Source organism: Globicephala melas, chromosome 9 (assembly GCF_963455315.2).
Source record: "Globicephala melas chromosome 9, mGloMel1.2, whole genome shotgun sequence".
Classification (NCBI taxonomy): Eukaryota; Metazoa; Chordata; class Mammalia; order Artiodactyla; family Delphinidae; genus Globicephala; species Globicephala melas.
This window is the reverse complement of record NC_083322.1, coordinates 87,806,889-87,827,196: the sequence shown is the minus strand read 5'-3', so window position 1 is coordinate 87,827,196 and position 20,308 is coordinate 87,806,889. Positions and strand designations below refer to the sequence as shown.

At 50.5% G+C, this 20,308-nt stretch overlaps 1 protein-coding gene across 7 annotated transcripts in view; it reads left to right on the top strand.

Annotated features, from left to right (window-relative positions):
- Positions 1–20,308, top strand: part of ATXN7L1 (ataxin 7 like 1) — a 242,090-nt gene that overhangs the window by 70,284 nt on the left and 151,498 nt on the right. For all 7 annotated transcript variants that reach the window (XM_030834356.2, XM_030834355.2, XM_060304801.1 and 4 more), the window contains one exon: positions 16,426–16,530. In XM_030834356.2, the coding sequence (XP_030690216.1) occupies positions 16,426–16,530 (105 nt within the window). The remainder of the gene's footprint in view (positions 1–16,425; positions 16,531–20,308) is intronic.

The following is a 20,308-nucleotide window of genomic DNA, read 5'->3' as shown; positions in this document are numbered from 1 at the left end:
CGACCCACCACTGCTGGCCAGTTGGAGGGTGCGGTGTGTGGCCTGCCCTGGGGTCCGGTTAAGGGTCCACATTGAAGTTGGCTGGACAGCGACCCAACTGGGTAGATGTGACACAGAGGTAGAGTTGGGACGAGGTCGAAGTTTACCAAGTCCTGAGTACACGGAACACGTTCGTCTTCTGATCTGAGCATTTGGTTCTTCTGGAAAGATGAGACTGTCCAAAGAGACCCGGCCCTGCCCCCAGGCAGTTTACACTGGGAAGCCTCTAGAATAGCAGGCACGAACCCCATGGAAATAGCCTGTGCCTCTACATCGAAAACAGCATTTAAACCAGGAAATCAGAACTCTGGGCGTGAGCTCTGGGCGGCCCTGGGACGGGCAGGCCGTGCCGGCTGCTGCAGGGAGCCTCCTGCCGCCGGGAATCAAGGGCCCAGAGCCACAGGCGCTCTGGGAAAGTGTCTTCCTACAGCCGCTCTCCCCAGGGCAGAGGGCATTTGAGCTCGGGGGACTGGCCGCAGGACTGTAGGGGCTGGAGGAGAAGGCTGTGTGGCCACGCCAGGGCCGGTAGTGTTCCAGGAAGGTGGGATCTTTTTTTTTTCTGGGATGTGAGAAGCAGCTTGATAGCACTATGAGAAAGCTTCCCCAGGCCTGCAGGCCTTAAGTAAATAAAAGCACAAAAATAGATTTTTCAGACCGTGTCCTTCCGATGCATAGTAGGATTTCCTGAGGAATTGGATTGCGTTCTCCCTGACTCACCTGACTGCTGAGTGGAGAAATTCAGAGGAAAAATGTATGTTTCCCTCAGCCGTATCTGCCGAAATGGGGCCGACTGCAGGGCTTACGGCCCTTAACGGGTGACCTTTTGAAAGGCAGCTGGGGGGGGGTGGGTCCGAACAGCAGGCTGGGGATTGGGGCTGAAGCTTAGCTGGGCCACCCCTGTACCTGAGCCACCACTCTCAGGGATGGGAAGGAGATTTATCGTGGAAACTCTGCCCTGCCTGGGCGTTGTAGGTTGGTTTCCTGCAGGTAGAGGCCACTGGGCAGTCCTCAGGAGAGCCGGGGTGTTTTTCCAGCAGTGATGAGGGGTTGGCCCTGAAACATCCACACCGAGTTGACCCCACTCCACTTGGGTATCAGGACTGCGATCTGCTGCATGGCCAGCCCAGTGCTGGGGCTTAGGATACGACTGCAGAGCACAGAGCAGGTTTTCCCCTGAGCCAATCCATGAGGACGAGACAGCAAAACACTCTTAGCATCTTTCTTACCTGGGTTTTCAGAAACCAGGCTTTAACTGGCCCCAGTCCATCCAAGGACCTAAATAATAGTGCGCTGGACCACGTTCGATGGAGTTTGGGTTCCAGCATGGAACTTGTTACAGGAGAGAACCAGTGGAGTGCTGGTATACTGGCTCTGCGCAAATTTAAGAGCCCTGATTTGTAGACTTTGCCTTGCCAGGGTGCAAATACTGTCGCTATGGTGAATTTCAAACAACGAATGTGAAGTGGCTACATGTGGAGTTGGGAAGAGAGGTACACAGTTGGCTCCAGCCCACTACTGGACTATGTCCCTGACTCAAAGATCCAAAGAGCTTACAAGTGGAGGTACCTAAGAGGGGCACACTGAACCGCATGCTAGGGGTACCTGCAGTGATCCCCCTACATGTACAGAAAACTCCTACCCCTTGGGCAAGAGAACCTTTTAACCAGCAAGAGGATCCGTATCACCCAACTAACACTGGATGTCCTGGCGAGTGTCTCCGTATTAGTAGTTTCCCTGATAGGACAGTGATTGGACACATTGTTTGGTTTATCACATACCCTGAGGAGTTTGTTAAAAGTGCATCCTCCTGGGCTCCATCCCCAGAGAATCTCACTCCATAGATCTGGGATAGGGTCTAGGCATCTACATTCGGCACCCAAGTTACAGGTAAAATTCACACCTTGAGAAATCCTCAGCTACTGTTTACTCACCCTGTGGCTTCCATGACTGAAAGTTCAAGCTCTGGTGGCTTTTAGCATAATGACTTCATTTTCAACACTCACTGTTTTGTTCCAGTGAAACAGAATTGTTTTCTTAAAGTCCCACCATGCAAAATTAGATTCCAGATCATAGTAATACCTAACACTTATCGAGAGCTTTCCAAGCACCAGACATCAAACGTGTGTGCCTCATCTCATACTGACAATCGTCCTATTATTACCATCCCCATTTTGTGGATGAGGAAACTGAGGCCAGAGGAAATTTCCAAGGAGGTGGTGCCAGGAATAAAATCCAGGCAAGCCGACTCCAGAACCTGCCTTCCAAGCATGACACTGAACTGTCTCTGTAAAATACTGTTCCTCTGCGAGGCTTTGACTTTTGACTTAGCTAGTTCAGGCTAAAGTTCAGTTCGATTTCATGGGCATTTGAATGCCTATAAGATGCTGGCACTGGTGTAACTTACCTCATCTAATCCTCCCAGCAACCTTGTGGGGAAGATATGCTACTATTTTCCAGAAAAGGAAATGCAAATCCGGAGAGGCTCTGTGGCTCGCCCAGTGTTGCACAGAGGGCAGGGCGGGAATTAGTTGCTCATCCCACACACAGCCCTGCAGCCACGCCACCTGTTTCCTGGGTGGTTCCTTAGTCTAAAGTTAGGCGGTTGAGGCATTGGCACTCTTTTAAGCGTTTGAGTGTGTTTCTGACAGTCTTAGTATTTAACTATTAAATGTCTGAGTCAGTATATAAAACATTAGTGTACAAATGGGGGAAGATAGGTATATCTATCTGTAAGCACCAGGTAGAGTGGGCTAAGTGTGGCCATAAATGCAAAGGACTATGCAAATACAGTGAAAGGGTTATTGTCTCTGCGGGAACCGGAGAAGGCTCCCTGGAGGAGGTCGCACTAAAGCTGGCCTGGAAGGATGTGTAGGACTTTGGTGAGTGTGCAGGGAAGGGTAAAGGAAGGGCAGTGATGGGGGAGGACGTGGTGGAAGCTGAACCTGGGACTCAAGGGTAGGGCTGGACCCCAGAGCCTCAGGAACCTCGCTGAGAGTCTGTGCCTTTTCTCCTCGGGCACAGAACTAGCTTCATGCTTGATTTGCGATTGAAGACGTTGTGACTTTTCTTCTCCAGCTGATCGATCCTATTTTCCATTACATTAACATAGCTTTCTGTAATCTTCTCTACGGTGGATTTTGTTATCCTGGGCCTCTGTGCTCAGAAGGCTGCCGGCTTTAGGCACCAGCCCATCTGAGTAGCTGCCAGGTGTGTGGGACTGGTTTTAGCAGCCTGGATGTGATGGATGCTCAAACACTTCTTCTCATTTTCTTAGAGCAAAGGTCCTTTCTGTCCCTCACGAGCACTGGTGCAGTGGCAGGTCCAGCTGGAGTCGCTCTGGCTCCCCTGTAAGCCCCCCTTTCCCAGGGGAATGCCTTGGGATATCTGTCAGCAACTTCCTGCAGCCCAGCTGTCCCGATGGCTTGAATGCTTTGGACACTGATTCCCAGGGACATGAAGCAGTTCCTGCCGCTGCCCGCTGGGTATGCCAAGTGAACGCGTCTGGCAACAGAGCCAAATGGCACGTTCACCTCTGAGCTCTGGCGGCATCGTCTGGGTGATCACTGTAATCTTTGAAGGGCGCACGCGGGCTCCATACCCTTGACAAACGGCCGCGGGAAAAAAATATCACCGTCTCTTTGCCAGTTACGGATAAACCGTGGCCAGAGCCAACTCTGCTTTGCACTCAGAGCCGCTGTCAGGTGCCGTAGGATACAGGGGTCTCTTGCCATAAGTGCTCTGAACAGGAATCAGCTCACCATTGCCTGGGACTCACCAGGACCCCCAAGCCCTGGAACTGCCTCGCGTTCCTGGCCACAGTCTGACAGATTCTGAGTGTGTACCTCTTCTTCATCCCTGAATCTGCAAGCTGAGCATTGACAGGACCCTCACAGCTGAGCGGGGGCTGGCATGTCTGGGGTGGGCGTTTTCTTGACCTTTCACTCCCCACTGCATGTTCCGGATGGCATTTGTGGCAATACCTCGATAGCTGAGGCCTGCCATGGGGCAGTCTCCTGGAGGCCTCTGCTTGTGTCTTTAAAAATGTCAGCTTCCTGCATTCACAAGGCACCGCGGGTGGCCTTCTTCATGGACTCTGCTTTCAGTGTGGTCCACAACACATCATCCGAGAAATCACCCAGCTCGCTGTGCTGGGAGGGTTGGAGCATCCCTGTGGTAGAAGTGCCGGGCCCCGGCAGTCCATTTCTCAATTAATCTCTAAACAGTGATGGAAGGCCCAATAGGAAGTGCTGCTTTCATCGTTGCTCTGGTTTTAGCAGGGCTGTGAAAGCCCTCAGTGTGCATTGTTTGAATCCGGCAGACAGCCGGGGACCCCAGGCCCGCCCCTTCGCCCCGGGCTCTTGATGTTGTTTTCCTCAAGATGGAATGAAAGCCTCCAGGCCCATGCATCTCAAGAAGCAAGATGGCAGACAGAGGTGTGCCTCAGAGCAGCCTTTTTTTTTTTTGCAGTACACGGGCCTCTCACTGCTGTGGCCTCTCCCGTTGTGGAGCACAGGCTCCGGACACGCAGGCTCAGCGGCCATGGCTCACGGGCCCAGTCGCTCTGCGGCATGTGGGATCTTCCCGGACCGGGGCACGAACCCACGTCCCCTGCATCGGCAGGCGGACTCCCAACCACTGTGCCACCAGGGAAGCCCAGAGCAGCCTTTTTTGAAGCCCACAGTCTATTCAGATTTCAGAGAGAAGGCTAAATTCAAGGAGGACTTCGATTCAGACTCCCGCTTGGCTCCTGCCATGTGAGTGGAACAGACAGGGCTGTGCATGTGGCTCTTTCATGCAGGTCACAGTGCAGCCCCTGAAAACCAGCTGATGGTTTTTGCTATTGTCTAGGTTCTTTTTTTTTTCCTTCTTTTTAAAATTTTTATTTATTTTTGTAAAGCCATGTCTCAGCCTTGTCACCCGAAAATGTAGCATTTGTAGCAATAAAACAGGCTGAGACTAAGTTAAGTCCACCTCAGAACCACAGTGCTCAAAACTATAGTGCTTTCAAAGATAGGAAGAGAGATGACAGAGATAAAAAGATCGAGATTAAAGATAGATAGATATGATAGATAAGACACACAGGTAGATGAGACAAGAGACAGAGAGATAGGGATAGATATGATAGATCAAGGTAAATGCTTTTTTTAATTTAATTTTTATTTTGTGTTAGGATATAGTTGATGTACAATTTTGTTTCAAGTGTACAGCAAAGTGAATCTGTTACACATATACATATATCCATTCTTTTTCAGATTCTTTTCTCATATAGGTTATTACAGAATATTGGGTAGAGTTCCCTGTGCTATACAGTAGGTCCTTATTGTCAAGATAGATGATTGATAGAGATGATAGAGATAGATGATATCATCTATATAGGTATTATCTCTATAGATAGACAGAGAGATAGCCAGCCCTCACTAAATCTTCTTAAGAATAAACCACTCAGATTTTATGCTCTATTTATCTTTTATCTATTTATTCTATTTATTTTTATTTATTTATTCTATTTATTTTTAAGGGGATTTCCTTTGTAACATGGGTGTGGCGTCCTCCCCTTCTTCCCCTCTTCCTCACCCATTCTTCTCCTGTTCACTCCCTGATGGACCATTCATTGTAACTGAGGAGCTGCAAGGGAACTAAGGGACCAGTTAGTCTATCCTCCAGACTCAGCTTGCCACAAGAAAGTGGAGCATCTCATATGAAAAGAGATGTTTTCATTGATTTCCCTTGACCCATTTAAGTTGTTCTCAATAGCACCGTTCTGTTCAGTCTGGAAATTCTCTTTGACCAAACCCACTGCCTTGTTCCCTGAAACATGGCACCTACCTCCACGTCACAGAGGTCTCTCTTGGGTGGAGGTGGAAAGAGGAAAGGCATCACAGACTGTGCCTGGGGACCCAACCTGGACCCTGGAGATGCCCCTGGATGGAGGTGGGAGGAGTCACCCCCAAATCAGCAGGAAACTGGCCTCACATAGACAAGCTCTTAAACTTCTCTGACCAGGGAGGCTCAGGGGAGGAAAAGCCTGTTCCAAAGAAACAAAGCAAAGCCCACTGAAGAAGCACTGTGGAAAAATGCCCAGGGAGGCCTCCTGGGTTTATGAAAACAAATATTATCTCAACTATAGTTCTCAGGTGGATGGTAATGCAGACATAAAGATTTAAGTGAGCATTTAAGATTCTAAGTTACCCAGGCAGGAGAGCCTGGGAAGGAAGGGAGACTGTGATGACGTGTGACCTTTCCAAAGCATCGTAGACCCCTCCACTTGTCTACTCTTCTAAGTGTCACAAGGCAGGAAAGCCCAGGAAGGGACTAGAACTTTCCCCAATATGTTGATGCTTCTCTTCTCTCTCTAACTGAATCAGAGTGAACTAAACAGTCTGTACTTCCAGGCCCTTGTTGAACGTGCTGTACCCATCCTGTCCCCTACACAGAATTTCTCCCTGGCGGGGCCAGGGCACAGGGGCCAACTTGGTGAGGGGCAAACGGGGGTGTCCTGTCCACGCAGCTCATCTCTAAGCCCAAGCAACCTTTGCCGTAAGAAGTGCTTTAGCCAGGTTACCTCCTCGGCACTCAGCATCCCGCCGAAGTGCTTACGTGTTCCTCATCTGTTCTGCTGGCCAGAGGTGGGGATGTCAGGCCAGAAGCCACCAGCCCGCCAGGCTGGAATGATGGACAGGGATGTGTCTGCTGGACAGGGGAGGAGCCTAGGTGTCCCTGCAGGTGCTTGAGAGAGAGAGCCGGGGCTGGGTTGACACCCCGGCAATATTTTTAGGGGCAGTTTGTTGGCATTGTTGCCTAAGCCAGACATAGGCAAAGGGGAGCCCTTTACAGAATGGTTCTCTTGGCTACCAGGGTCATCACTGCCCAGCAGCCGGTCAGATCCTCTGTCGGGTTGGGCTGAGATGCCTCAGTGTACCTTGGGCTCAGCCTGGCTGCTATGCTGGTCCAGAGCTGAAACAGGAAGGGGTGGGAGGAGTCTGGATCTTCCAGGCCCGGCATCACCCACCGTCCTGATGTACAAGACCCATTGCAGCCCCAGGGTGAGGAAATAGAAAATGGGACCAGAGGAAGTATCCAGGAAGCCCCCCTAAGCCCACCCCAAGCACTGGCTCTGGGTCGGGTGGGGCAGGGGGTGGGAGTAGCTATGTTTGCCGGGGAGGAAGGAGCCAGCCTTCATGAGCCTGGCATGCTGGGGTCAGGAATCCACCACGGGTGCGTGACAGTGGCCGCCCGCACACACCTCCTTCGTAGCTTCACGTAGCACTTGTCTTCCAAGGAGCTCCCACCCAGAATGAACAGACAGATATAATCATTGACCTTGTGATCTTAGTTAGCAACATAGATGTTAGGGCAATTTATTGTCATCTACAACTTGCCCCTTTAACAGAAGAGAAAATGAAAGAATGTGGGAAATAAACCAGCTTCTTGGGAACTTCAGCCTAGTTAGCTTATTAACATCTATTAAGGGGCCACCATGCGCCAGACTGATTGGCTGTGGTCATGTTAAGGGTATTAAGTCATGATTCCTGTCTTCAGGAAGATCCCAGTGTGGTGAGAGGGGTGTAAACCGGTGACTCCAGTGCAGCCCTAAGAAAGCTCTCGTCACAAAGCCGAGGGTGGGCAGGGAGGGAGGGGAGGAAGGAGATCCCACCTCCTCTCTGGGCTTCTGAAAAGGAGGCTTCCCAGAGGGTTGACTGGTGAGTTGGGGAGGCAGAAGCTCATAGATAATAACATGCTGTATTTTTTACATCCTTCCCGTGTGCCAGCCCCTTCACAAACGTGTCATTTCATCCCGGATGAGAAAACAGAAGCTTAGAGGGGGTTATGGTGCCAACGGACAGAGGCAGGATTTGAACTCGAGGCTGCCTGAGTCCAGAGCCCAGCTCTCAGACGCTGCATTTTTCAAGGCCCACCTCTCATAGTTTTTGTTCTCAACTCCGGGCTCCGATCACCTCCAGGTCCAGCGTCCCAGTCTCTCTTCCTTCCTTGTGCTGCAGGGTGTGAGAGGGGGAGAGGCTGGTGACCACATTTTGTTCTTTTTGAATTTTCCTTGAGGGGAGTTCAACATTCTGCTAGGGGAATGGGAGGTGTCAGGTCTGAGGTCGTTGCTTTGAAGACCCCAAATTATTTTGTTCTGTGACTTTAAGGGGAGTTGAGGGACACCTAGAATCACGCCATCAGAGCAAAGGAGAAGGGTCCCCCCCCCACCCTGCCTCATGCTTTCCATTTGACATAAGTGATTAAAATAGAGCTGAAAATTCCACGAGCAGAGAGAAAAGATACATTAATAAAAAACTGTATAATGAGTGTATTAAGATTAATGGGAGAAAGGAAGGCCTCTAGGACCAGCCTCTCCCAGTGTGAAAGGTGCTTCTACTGAGTGGCAGCCGTGTCCGGATGTGAATCCATGCTTGGAGGCAGCCATGTGTGTCCTTGAACCACGGTTACTGTTCTTCCCGGTAATCTCCTGTCTGAGTTTATGTAAGTGGAAGCCCTCACATCAAAGCCACTGCCTGCCCAGCTCATCCTTTTGGTAGTTTTCCAAGGAAGTCCAGTGGCACCCGCTCTCCAGCCATCATCCCAGCGTTGTCACATCCGTAGGTCCCACCAAGATCTGTGCATCCGTTACCCACCACGGGCAGAGGCTCACGTTTACCTTCCTGGAGACGGCTCGGTGTGTTGAAATCACATAATCTCAGTGTTTGTCATTACCTTGTTTTTTTAGGGTCCATTCAGAAGGGAAGCCTAATTTTAAAAGTATATGAAACCGTTGTTATACCAGAGGCATATGCTACCTTGACATTTTCATAATTCCTGTAGCAACCAGGGTGGTTTCACAACCCCAGAAAAGACTTTGGGGGAAACTTGAGTCTGTTTTCTGGGGCTTTTTTGTTTTTTTCCCAAGAAGCTAACATTCAAAGTTGTCTGCTTTGCTGTCTTCCTTTTCCCGCTGCGGGATCTTCTGATCTTCTCTAGTGAGCACAGGCATCACGGATTGCTGATAAGCTGTCCCCCAGCCTTCAAAGCTAGTCTGCTTCTAGCTGCTTCTCTGTGCAGCCTGTGCTTGACTTGGCATTCCTATTTGCAAAGGGAAGGAATCACTCTTCCTTAAGTTTTTCATCTTTCGAGCTCTCACCAGTTGTTTCTTCGTAAATGCCCAAGTCTTGAGCTTTGGAAGGTGTCCAGGGGCAAATGCAAAAGTGCACAGAATCTAGTGTGATCCTGAAGCCACAAAAGCAGCTGTCTTCCCATCTTAGAAACGAGTCCTGTACAAATAGCAAATTGGGTATGTCACCCTGCCTGTTCCTTTACTTCAGCCGTTTTCTCGAAGTGAATACTGGATGTAAAGGAAAGTTAATACGCTCACGACTCTCCTTGTCGGAAGTGTTCCCCTCTGAAAGCTGTTTATAAAATGCTGCTCCCATTCTGCCAATTTCTTTTTCAGCATTGACTTAAGAAGCAGGTTATCAACTACACCAGGAAATCAGAGTTATTATTCTTTTTTTAAAAAATAAATTTATATATTTATTTATTGTTTATTTTCGGCTGCGTTGGGTCTTCGTTGCTGTGCGCGGACTCTCTCTAGTTGTGGCGAGCGGAGGCTACTCTTCATTGTGGTGTGTGGGCTTCTCATCGTCGTGGCTTCTTTTGTTGCGGAGCACGGGCTCTAGGAGCACGGGCTTCAGTAGTTGTGGCACGCGGGCTCAGTAGTTGTGGCGCACGGACTTAGTTGCTCTGTGGCATCTAAGGGATCTTCCCAGACCAGGGCTCGAACCCGTGTCCCCTGCATTGGCAGGCAGATTCTCAACCACTGCACCACCAGGGAAGTCCCACGGAGTTATTATTTTACCTTCGTAGGAACCATTCTGGTGTCCTAAACTTTCTCTTCTTCCACCCCAGCTGGGTTCTGTCCCCTCCATCCCTCCTCTGCCATCTGAGAGAGGAGAGGGGCAGAGGGATGTGGGAGGGAGGTGTTCAGGGGAGTTGAAGCTGTGAGAGCCAGACTAGCCCTGTGGGAACCTAAGTGCTATGGGGAGGCAGGCCTAGGATGCCAGACGAAGTCGATAACATGAATGCCATTGATGACTGACTCTGCTGCAGATGAGACTTCCACCAGAAGTAAAGGAAGAGAAGAAGTAAAGAACTGCCTGCTTTAAACAGAGGCACTGAGAATAGCCTGTGTGTGATCCATGTATGAGGAGCATTAATTTAATACTCTGAGCCTAATGTGTGAATAATCTCCATGAATAGCCCTTAAAGAGTAAGCATTAAGTTGACAGACGTTGAAGAGAACTTCATTCTCCACTCCAACATCCCCACTCCCCCTCCCCCAGGACCATTCTCACCACCAGAGCTGAACAAGTGGCAGCTTTTTGTGCTCATCTGATACAGAAAGTGATCAATATGTTTACCTGTCTCTGTTGTGCCTATGTTTCGGGGTTAATGATCAATATCATTACTATAATTTTATATTAACATAATGATTTCCTCCCAGGTGCACAGAAGCCTTTCTGCATCCAGTGTGGTAGATGACAGATATAATTTTCTCCATTTCTAGAACTAAGGAAATTGATCCAGGGAGGAGTGATGGTGGGTGCTAGTCAGTGGTGTGCCGGTAAATATTTTCACAGCTAGCTCTCCAAGAGAAGCAGCCCTGGTTTGTAGTGGATGCTGATTACCATGGTGTAAATACTCCCACCTTGGCTGATTCAGGCCACCGACATGCCTCACTGAATGCAGAGTTAGGAAGAGATACAATCAGCTCCTGTGAGCTGGCACGGCACTCTCCAGAATATAATTGGCACAAATTCATGGCTTCAGACACCCAGGTGACTCCTAAGGACCAGCTCCAACCTCTGTAAATGCCCAGCTAACTCTCAGGCTCAGCTCAGCCTCTAACTCAGTGGATTGCCTTGAAGAGTGTTTTCCACACTTTGAGTTGTGACCCATTAAAGGGTCAAGAAGTTAATTTCAAGATCTTAGTGAGCTGGGCTTCCCTGGTGGCGCAGTGGTTAAGGATCCGCCTGCCAACGCAGGGGACACGGGTTCAAGCCCTAGTCCGGGAAGATCCCACACGCCGCAGAGCAACGAAGCCTGTGCGCCACAACTACTGAGACTGCGCTCCAGAGCCCGTGCTCTGCAACAAGAGAAGCCACCGCAATGAGAAGCCCGCGCACCGCGGCGAAGAGTAGCCGCAACTAGAGAAAGCCCACACATGGCAACAAAGACCCAACGCGGCCAAAAATAAATAAATAAAATAAATAATAATAAAATTTTTAAAAAAAGATCTCAGTGAGCATTTTTTTCAGTGAAATAGAACAGAATAAAATAAAAAGAAATGAGTAGACCAGAACATACCAGAGTGTAACGTACGTGTTCCAACGAGAGATGATGGATAGATGGATGAGTGGATAGATAGGTAGATACATAGATAGATAGATAAAATAGGTATGTATTTGTGTATAGTGAGTTGGGATTAAAAAGAACAAAAACAAAAAATACTGACCTAGAAGCAAGAGTATCTCTGTTTCCCCATCTGCAAAATGGAGCTGTGGAGCTTGCTCTCACCTTTCCCATAATCAGGCAAGGAGGATGACTAAGGCCACCTCTGTGACAGTGCTATGGTGGTACTATCTGATCTATCTGATCAACAGTTGATTCATTTGCAGGGGCAAAATGGGGCAAAACAGACAGGCCTGGCTTTGTCTGTTTGGGACATGGATGAACACTGTGATGGGCACAGTCCCATCACCTTTATGCACGTTTTCTCGGGGCCTGACCACAGCCTAGAGAGTGTCCTCCCAGTGGCCCTCAGCCCTCATCTGTCCACACAGTGCGCGATGGTGTACTTGCACACACAGGACATTCTGCAGGTTGGAGGGAACGCTGAGGTTCCCCGGGAGGCTGGCTGTGAGTGGTTACGCAGGAGAGTCAAAGAATGTGCTGGCTGGAGCAGCTCTCCCACTGGAATGAGGACAAGTTAGTTTTGAAAAATAGGGGAAAAGACCTTGTTTAAAGCTTTTTCCACACGTTCTTCCGAATCCCTGGAGGCAGAAAATACAAAGCCAGGCAGCTTTTATGAGCCTTCACAGCAACCCCATGAGGCAAGAACCATGAGCCCCGTTTTATAGGGGAAACTGACACTCAGAAAGGTTAGGCACCTGCCCTGAAGTTGCACAGCAAAGGACACTGCGCTCTAAATCCCTCCTTCTGACCCCAGGCCTGTGCAAACGCCAGCGGCTCCCTCAGAGCCCATTAGTCATGCATGGAAGCGTTCCAGACTGGTTTCTTCATCTTTGAAATGAGATCTTGCTCTTATGAAACACGTGGCCTTTTGCTGAGATGGGAGTGTGGGCTGTAGAGTAGGAATCTCATCCTACTTTAAAGATCACTGCCTTGGGACCTCTTACCTTTGTTTCCTTGCCTGGAAAGTGGGATGATAGCAACTTTGTGGGTTAGTTATGAGGATTAACTAAGATAATGTAATGAGATAACAAAGTCTAGAAGGATATATATTAACATGCCAACAGTGGTTATCCCGAGGTGGTGTCATTACAGGTGATTTCACTTTTCCCTTTTCTTCCCATCTTCGTTCAGTGGTGCACCAGTAAATGTTTAACAACGCGGCTTTCCAAAGAAAAGAGAAGATTTGTAGTGCCCATTTCCGTGGTATAAATACTCTCACCAGGGCTTCCCTGGTAGCGCAGTGGTTGAGAGTCCGCCTGCCAATGCAGGGGACACGGGTTCGTGCCCCGGTCCGGGAAGATCCCACATGCCGCGGAGCGGCTGGGCCCGTGAGCCATGGCCGCTGATCCTGCGCGTCCGGAAGCCTGTGCTCCGCAACGGGAGAGGCCACAACAGTGAGAGGCCCGCGTACTGCCAAAAAAAAAAAAAAAAAAAACTCTCACCAGGGCTGATTTCAAGTTACCACCTTGATCTCACTGAACAAGTTGGGAGACTTGCACAGTTGGCTCTCGAAAGCTGGTACAAGCCCACGTCAACACACCCCTGTTTTAAACTGTGAGCTGCCAGCTCTATTTGGGTGGTAAATTGAGAGAGAGAGAGAGAGGGAGAATTAATAATAGGATGCCTAGCATGATGCCAGACATAGTAGTTTCCAGTTCTCCCCGGCCTTCCTTCCTCATCCCCAAGCAGACACACAGGGACCGAGATGGCCTGGCCCCGCGACGTGGTGGTGCTGAGAAGCCAGGTGTCCTTATCTCGCTCCGCATCTGCCAGGCTCTCCCAGAGCCTGGGCAGCCTGTCGAGGAGATTCTAAGGCCTGATCACCAAGGAATAATCAAGTAGGCCAGCAGGTCCTCTCAGTTTCCACAGGAGACACGCTCTGAGCAGGCGTGTGCATGGTTGAAACTGCCCTGGAGGAAACCAAGGAGAGTCCCAGTGGAGTGAAGGGCCTAGAGGAGGACACCCCCAGGGTGGCCAGTCTCTGACCAGCCTAACCTTCACCTTCAACTCTCGACCTAGAGGTGCGTGTAGGGGGTGGGGTCTACAGGTTCCTGGAGGAATCCTGAAATGGGACGGCAGCTGGAGGCCTGACAGGCCTTGGGCATATCATCAGGCGCGCACGACAAAGGTGCAGAGGTGCGTTCCTCGCCCACAGCTCTCAGCCTCCCATACTCCGCACAGCTTCTGGTGCAGAGTAGGTGCTCATGAAAATTTTGTGGATGCGCTTTTTTGTTTTTTTAATTAATGCATTTCTTTCATGCCTTTTTAGCCTGATCTATTGCAGAAAGGCTGGAAGGCAGCTCAGGAAATGCTGTTGAATAAATAAATGTCTTAGCCCTTGCCAGTTCCTGGTTTCACATGTTCCTGGATAGAAAATGTGACTAAATCTAAATGAGATGCAAAGTGTTAATAAAGATTGCCAGTGATTTTTTTTTTATTTCTTCTGGCTTTTCTGTATTTTTCATATGTATCCTCAAAGAACATGGATCACTTTTGTTATTAAAAAAAAAGACTATATATTATAAAAATAATCTGTAAATAAAATGTAAAGCAGGAGTGGTGTCAGCAATGTGGGACCGGGTGCATCCTCTGTGCGCTGGGAGGCTCTGAAGCAAGGGCCCCGGACATGCTGGGTGGGCCCGGCCTGGGCCTCCCCACGCCGCAGGCCTTTGTAACAGCTGGGTTCTCTCTCAGGCCTCCTCGTTCCACAGGCCTCCGCCTACCAGGCACTGACTAATAATGCTCCCCTCCGGTAATGTCTTAGTCAGAGTGGAAACAGAGGCGAGTCCTAGAGGGGAAATGATGGGCTGCGACCAGAGCCACAGATGATGCAGAGGCTCAGTGCGCCTGTGCCCCGGTCTGGTCCGCATCCCGCCGCAGGTGTGCGGGTTCCTCGCACGTGGAGGGGACCCAGCAATGGGGGCCCTTCTCACCCTTCCAGTCCAGCCTCCTCTGGGGTGGGGGTCTTGGCTCCCGGCCGCGTGACAAGTGGGTCGGTTCCATTTCCCCCTAAGCATCGGGGCTGCACTGGAAGCCTGTGTTGGCTTATAAATGAGCCGTGCCTGAATCAGAAGGAACTTGGCTTCCCTGTGGCCTCGCCCTGCAGCTGGGAGAACCATCGTGCGCCCGGTGGTTTTCAGTAAAGACACAGGTTGAGTCTAAAAAACGAGGGCATGGGGGGGCTGGGGAGAGGAAGCTCAGCTCTGTGATGCAAAGACTTTCATGCAGAACGTGTCTTTTATTTCCTCTGTCCGCCCTGCTCTCAGTGGCCCTGGAGCCAGTCAGCTAAGGAGAGGCCGGCAGAGTGCCCCCCACCCCACGGTGGGCAAGGAGGTATGACCACCGAATCCTCCAAGCTGACCCCCTGCACACACACAGCTTTCTTGAGACATAATTCACATACACAATTCACCCGTTTAAAGCATGCTGTTCAGTGGTTTGTAGTGTGTTCACAGCGTTGTGCAGCCGTCACCACTGTCGATCTTAGAACATTATTATCACCCCCAAAGAAACCCGTAGCCTTTAGCAGCTGTCCGACAGTTCCCTCCAGGGCCCCCCCCGCAGCCCAAGGCAAGCACTAATCTGCTTTCTGTCTCTCTAGTTTTGCCTGTTCTGGACAGTTCATGTAAATGGAATCATATAATACGGGGGCTTTGGCTCCTTTCACTTAGCATATGTTTCCAAGGTTCATCCATGTTGTAGCAGGTATCAGTACTTCACTCCTTTTTATGGCCAAATAATATCCCATTGTATGGATAGATCACATTTCATTTATTTGTTCAGCAGTTGATGGCTATCTGGGTTGCTTCCACCCTTGGGCTGTTATGAATAACGCTACAGTGAACTCGCGTGGGCAGGTTTTTGTGTGGACCTATGTGATTGTGTCTCATAGGCCACATAACTGATCTTCTAACAGTGTCCATCTAACTCTGTCACTTCTTTGCTTAAAAACCTTCAGTAGCTTCCCACTGATCTTAAAGTCAGGTTCAGAATCTCTACCTTGGTCCACAGGCTTCCACCTTCTGGGCTCCCCCCTTGTTCTGTTCCAGCCAAGAGGTTCTGCTGACACACAGAATCTGCTTCCTCGGCAGACCTGGAACTTTCCTCTCCCTCCTCTGGCCCTCCTCAGGGAAGCCTCTCCAATGCCTCAGACAAGGTTAGGTCTACCTGCCACACCCTCTCATGGAACCCTGTACATCTCCTCCTTAGGAGGTACCACTGTTACAACCAAGTGATGACTTGTGTGATTCGGTTAATTCTTCTCTTTTCTGCTGCAGCAGAGCAGGGCATTCGTTCTTGTTCACCAGTTATCCCTGGAACCCAGCATGGTCGGTACCTGGCACACTTAGGCACTCGGGAAATCTTTGCCACATAAAGAATGCGTAATGATGGCGGCCGACAAGCCACTTGTCTGGACACTTCCTTTTACCCTGGAGTCTCCCACAGGTGATGGGGAGCCCAGGCAGCTGCCGAGACCAGGATGACTCCTCTGTCTCTCCAGGCTTTCTCGCCCCGTCACTCACCTGGGAGGGCTCTGCCTACGCTGAAATGGGTTTGGAGGAGCTCCCCCATCCTAAAATGACTAGAGCCTCGTTGGGTCCCAGCTAACCCAAGGGCCCTCTTTCAGAACAGGGTCACTCCCCATAGCATGTGATTCCAGGCAGCCCAACCTCGCTGACCAAACCAACAGGGGTAGCCGTCTGTTTGCAAGGAAAATAAGGAGGGGTTCTCTGAGGCACGGGCTTCCCTGAGAGTAGGGAGCTGCATTAGGAGAAACTGCTTTCCCTTTCGTAAAGATGATTGCTTTCTGCGCGTCTTGTTTGAAAAACTGTCCTCGAGGAAATGCCAAGAAGAAACCGTCCACCTTCTGAGACTTGGTTGCTTTTTCAAAACAACCTGTTTTCCTTTCCCCCACAGATATGCACTTGTTTGGCCACTACCCAGCACACGACGACTTCTACCTCGTGGTGTGCAGTGCCTGTAACCAGGTCGTCAAGCCGCAGGTCTTCCAGTCCCACTGCGGTAAGTGGACTCCTGCACCGGCCAGTGTCCGACATCAGGGAGGAACCGTCCCCTGTGGTCTGGCCCTGGGTCTGTCTTAGCCCAAGGCTATGGGTGAATTCCTCCTGGGGCTCTACCTCTGCTCCCAGGCTGCCTGTCTTAGAAGCTGCAGTCCTTCTGCCCACACACTCAGTCCTGCCGGGACACCAGAGAGAAAGCCTCTCATTGTTTAGGTAGATGGGTGGTGGCCTCTGCAGATGACGAAGGGGAGGGGCAGTGGTGGCTGGAGCAGTCCCTCCTGCAGCCTCGCAACCTGACATTGGGTCCCCCTGAGAGAGGGCACGGCGGAGTCTCCCTGTATGGACACACAGGAGGGTTGGGTCCCGTGTGGGACCACTGGGCTGCTGCCCCCCGAGAAATGCATGTAGCACAGCCACAGGTTCAGCTTCTCCTCTTCCAAGAATCATCCTTGTTAAAAAAAAAAGCCAGGCCTGTTTGGGAACTCACTTTCCCTTTGTATCTTTACATCCTTGAAGTGAGAAATTCCCTTCAGCTGTTCCGCAGCAAATGCTGGTCTCCTTCAGTGCAGGTGCTGTGTGGACTTACAACAGATAACCTCCACGAGGCTGCTCCCCTATAGCAAATAAACAGCTACTGATCTGAGACAGGAAGTGACTTAACCTCTCTGAGTGGAGGTTTCCTGTCTTCACACGGGGTGTTGGACCAGCCAATTTCCAAAGTTGTCATATGCTCTGAGTTCCAGAGCAGTAGTTCCCAGTCTTTTGGTTTAAACTCTCCTCCTTTTTTGTTGAACGTAAAATCCAAATGCCCTTCTTTACTGTTAAATTTGTGCCTAAAAAAAAAAAAAAAAAAAAAGCAATTATAATATCAAATACGCTTTTGCAAATTACACGCTTCCCCTTTCTCACACTCAGGATTTCTTATTTTACCCCAGCCCTGCAGTTATCACCATCCTGTAATAAACAGGTATGAAATAAAAGGAGATGGGCTTATCTGAGCTCTCTAGTAAATGTATTTGGGACTACAGAATAGTTATATATATCCTAATGTCACTTATGAATATGTATATACGTATATGTCATTTACATAGCTGCATGTATATGTAGAACCTGCGTCTGTGTGTAAACTCTAGGTGTGTTTTGTGTTTATAATACATAGAGAATCCAGGCTTCTGAGACTCTCTGACCTGCACAGGCATAGAGGCTCCTAGAAAGTGCCGTACAAAGAGCTCTGTTGAGAGGCCAGGTCTCCTGCCCCTCCTGGCAGCCAGCTCTGTGACTTGGGGCTACTTGCTACATGTCTCAGTGTTTGGTTTCCTCGTTTCTTCCACAAGAGGTGACTTCCGCGGGCGCTTCCAGCTCTAACGTTTTCGTTTCTGGCAGAATGAGCATGACACAGGAGCAGGTCGTGCGCTGGGCACGAGCTGATCTTCTTGCTTGAGGCTCTGTAGCTATGACCCTTCCTTCTCCCCGGAGGAGAGAAAAGGTCAAGCCTCTCCCAGGGAGGCTGTCAGAGGCCCGGCGGTGGTGCTACCAGCTGGGGTGACAGGAGAGGGAGTCAAGAGCAGAGCAGTGGCAGGAAGATCCCACCCAACTGCTGGGTCAGGGGGTGACTGTGGAAGCTCCGCGGCCCCTGCTTCTGTTTGTCTCATGAAGATGCCAGAAGGGATCGTCATTCATTCATTCATGGGATGTGCTGCTGTTCTGGGCACTGGGGCGCAGCAGTGAACAAGACAGACAGAAATCCCATAAACCGTCACAACCTCCTCTGGGAACTTAATTCGCTGGCAGGGTCCCTGACGGCAAGAACCTAAAAGGGACCTGGGACCCCACTGTGCCCTGCAGAATTCCGCCCAAGGCAAGGCCTCATCTAGCCAGCGAAGGAGGCCTCTGGGGCTCGGCCGGGCTGAGACACGTGCCTCCCTCTGTCCTAGGCCTTTTGGTGCCAGAGCAAGTTGAGCTTAGGGGGAGAGCCAGGGGGTTTGTGGCCACCTCCTGAACAGTGGCGGTAAATTAGTTTGGGGGTTTGGGGTCACCGATCTCATCCCCCGAAGCCCCGTCTCCATTGAGCTTCTTGCTGAATCAGCTGACAAGCAGCGATGGGGGTGTGGCCACATCTCAGCAGACGGAGGCCCCTAAGCCTCCCTCGTCTTTCGGGTGCGCAGCCCGCATTTATCAAGGGCAGGAGAACACGAGGCAGAGCTCAGAACGAGAGCAACACTCCGGGAACAGTGAGGATTTCTTAGTTGCCCTGAAAATTCCTCCTATAGTGTCATAGTATTTCCTTTTTTGCTCTTTCACCTCCTATGACTAGCCTCGCTGTAATCAGCAAGTTAACGAGAATGGCACTGTGCTAAGTGCTGGGCACCATGCTATATGCTTTCTTTATCTTTGAACATGTAATCCTGACCGTCTCAACACCCCCATGAAGTAGGTACCAGTGTTACCCCCATTTTGAACTTGAGGCAGCTAAGGCTTAGGAGCACCTTGCCCAGGGTTGCAAAGCCAAGCAGGTGTGAAGCCTGATTCTGAACGCAGGCCGCATCGCTCCAGAGGGAAGTGCGTGCCTCGCCTGCTTGCCTAGCCATTGTCCCTCACTGCCTCCCAGTGTGGGTCACATGCCCTTCTTGTCCCAGCCCAAACTCAAAGGCCTGACCCACTTGCCTTCCAGGTAACACATCATAGTACAGGGTTTCAAACTCGATCTTGTTAGCAGCAGAGCTTTCTCTCAAACGGAGTCTCATCTGTAGAACCCAAATACGGATATAGATACACAGCAGAGCCAGAGAGGTTGAAATTGGGGTCCCTGGCCTACTCCTGGCCTCTCAACCCGCCAGGGCTCCGCAGAACAGCATCTGAAGTTTTAAAGTGGAGAGAACGTGGGCTTTGGAGGCAGGCAAAGCAGTTCACATGACTCCCTCATTAACTGCGTGATCTCAGGCAGGTAGCCTCCTGTCTCTCCACCTGGTCCATAAGATCGGTGCGCTGCCTGCCTCGGGGGAGTTGTTGGTGCGGAATGACTGGCCAGAGGCGCCTTCCTGCAGGCACACCCAGAGCATGCGTTCATTCCTCTTCTCCCCGTGCCATCTCCCCATGGCCAGCAGCTGGACGCGGTTCATCCCTCTTCATATCCATAGAACTCTGTTCTCCAATGCCTCCCACCTTCTGCCGCGCACTTCACTTATCTGTGGACTGTCTCAGCACATCCGCCAGCTTCTAGGATCCTCTCAGGACTAGGGATGTACCTTTCCAGCTCTGTATTCCCAGCACCTAGAAATGCGTTCATCCATCCGCGGCCGTGGCCCCGGGAAGCAGAGCTGAGGTGCGGTGGGAGGGACACAGCCCAGGGTCCAGCACACCTGGGGCCAGATCCCAGCTGGGCCTTGCCCAGCCCTTAGACCCTGGACTTGTCACCGTTTTAAATGACAGGGGACTGGACCTGTGTTCTCTTGGAAACTTGCCCGTTCTTAGCACCTGTGATTCAGCTCCTGGTTTTAAGGGATCATATATCCAGAGAGATGGATGCATGGCAGCCTTCAAGATTTCAGTGACCTGGTTAAGTTAAATGAAAAAAGGGTGTGTGTGTGTGTGTGTGTGTGTGCGCGCGCGCGCGTGTGCGTGTGTGTGTGTGTGTGTGTGTGTGTGTGTGTGTGTGTAGGCAGTTGGTTCTGAGGACTTTGGAGGTTGACAAGTAATGTGAAACAGTGAAAGCCATTGTGGAAAAATCATGAATTTTGGAGTCAAACAGACCCAAGTTACTAGCTGTGAGACCTTGGGCT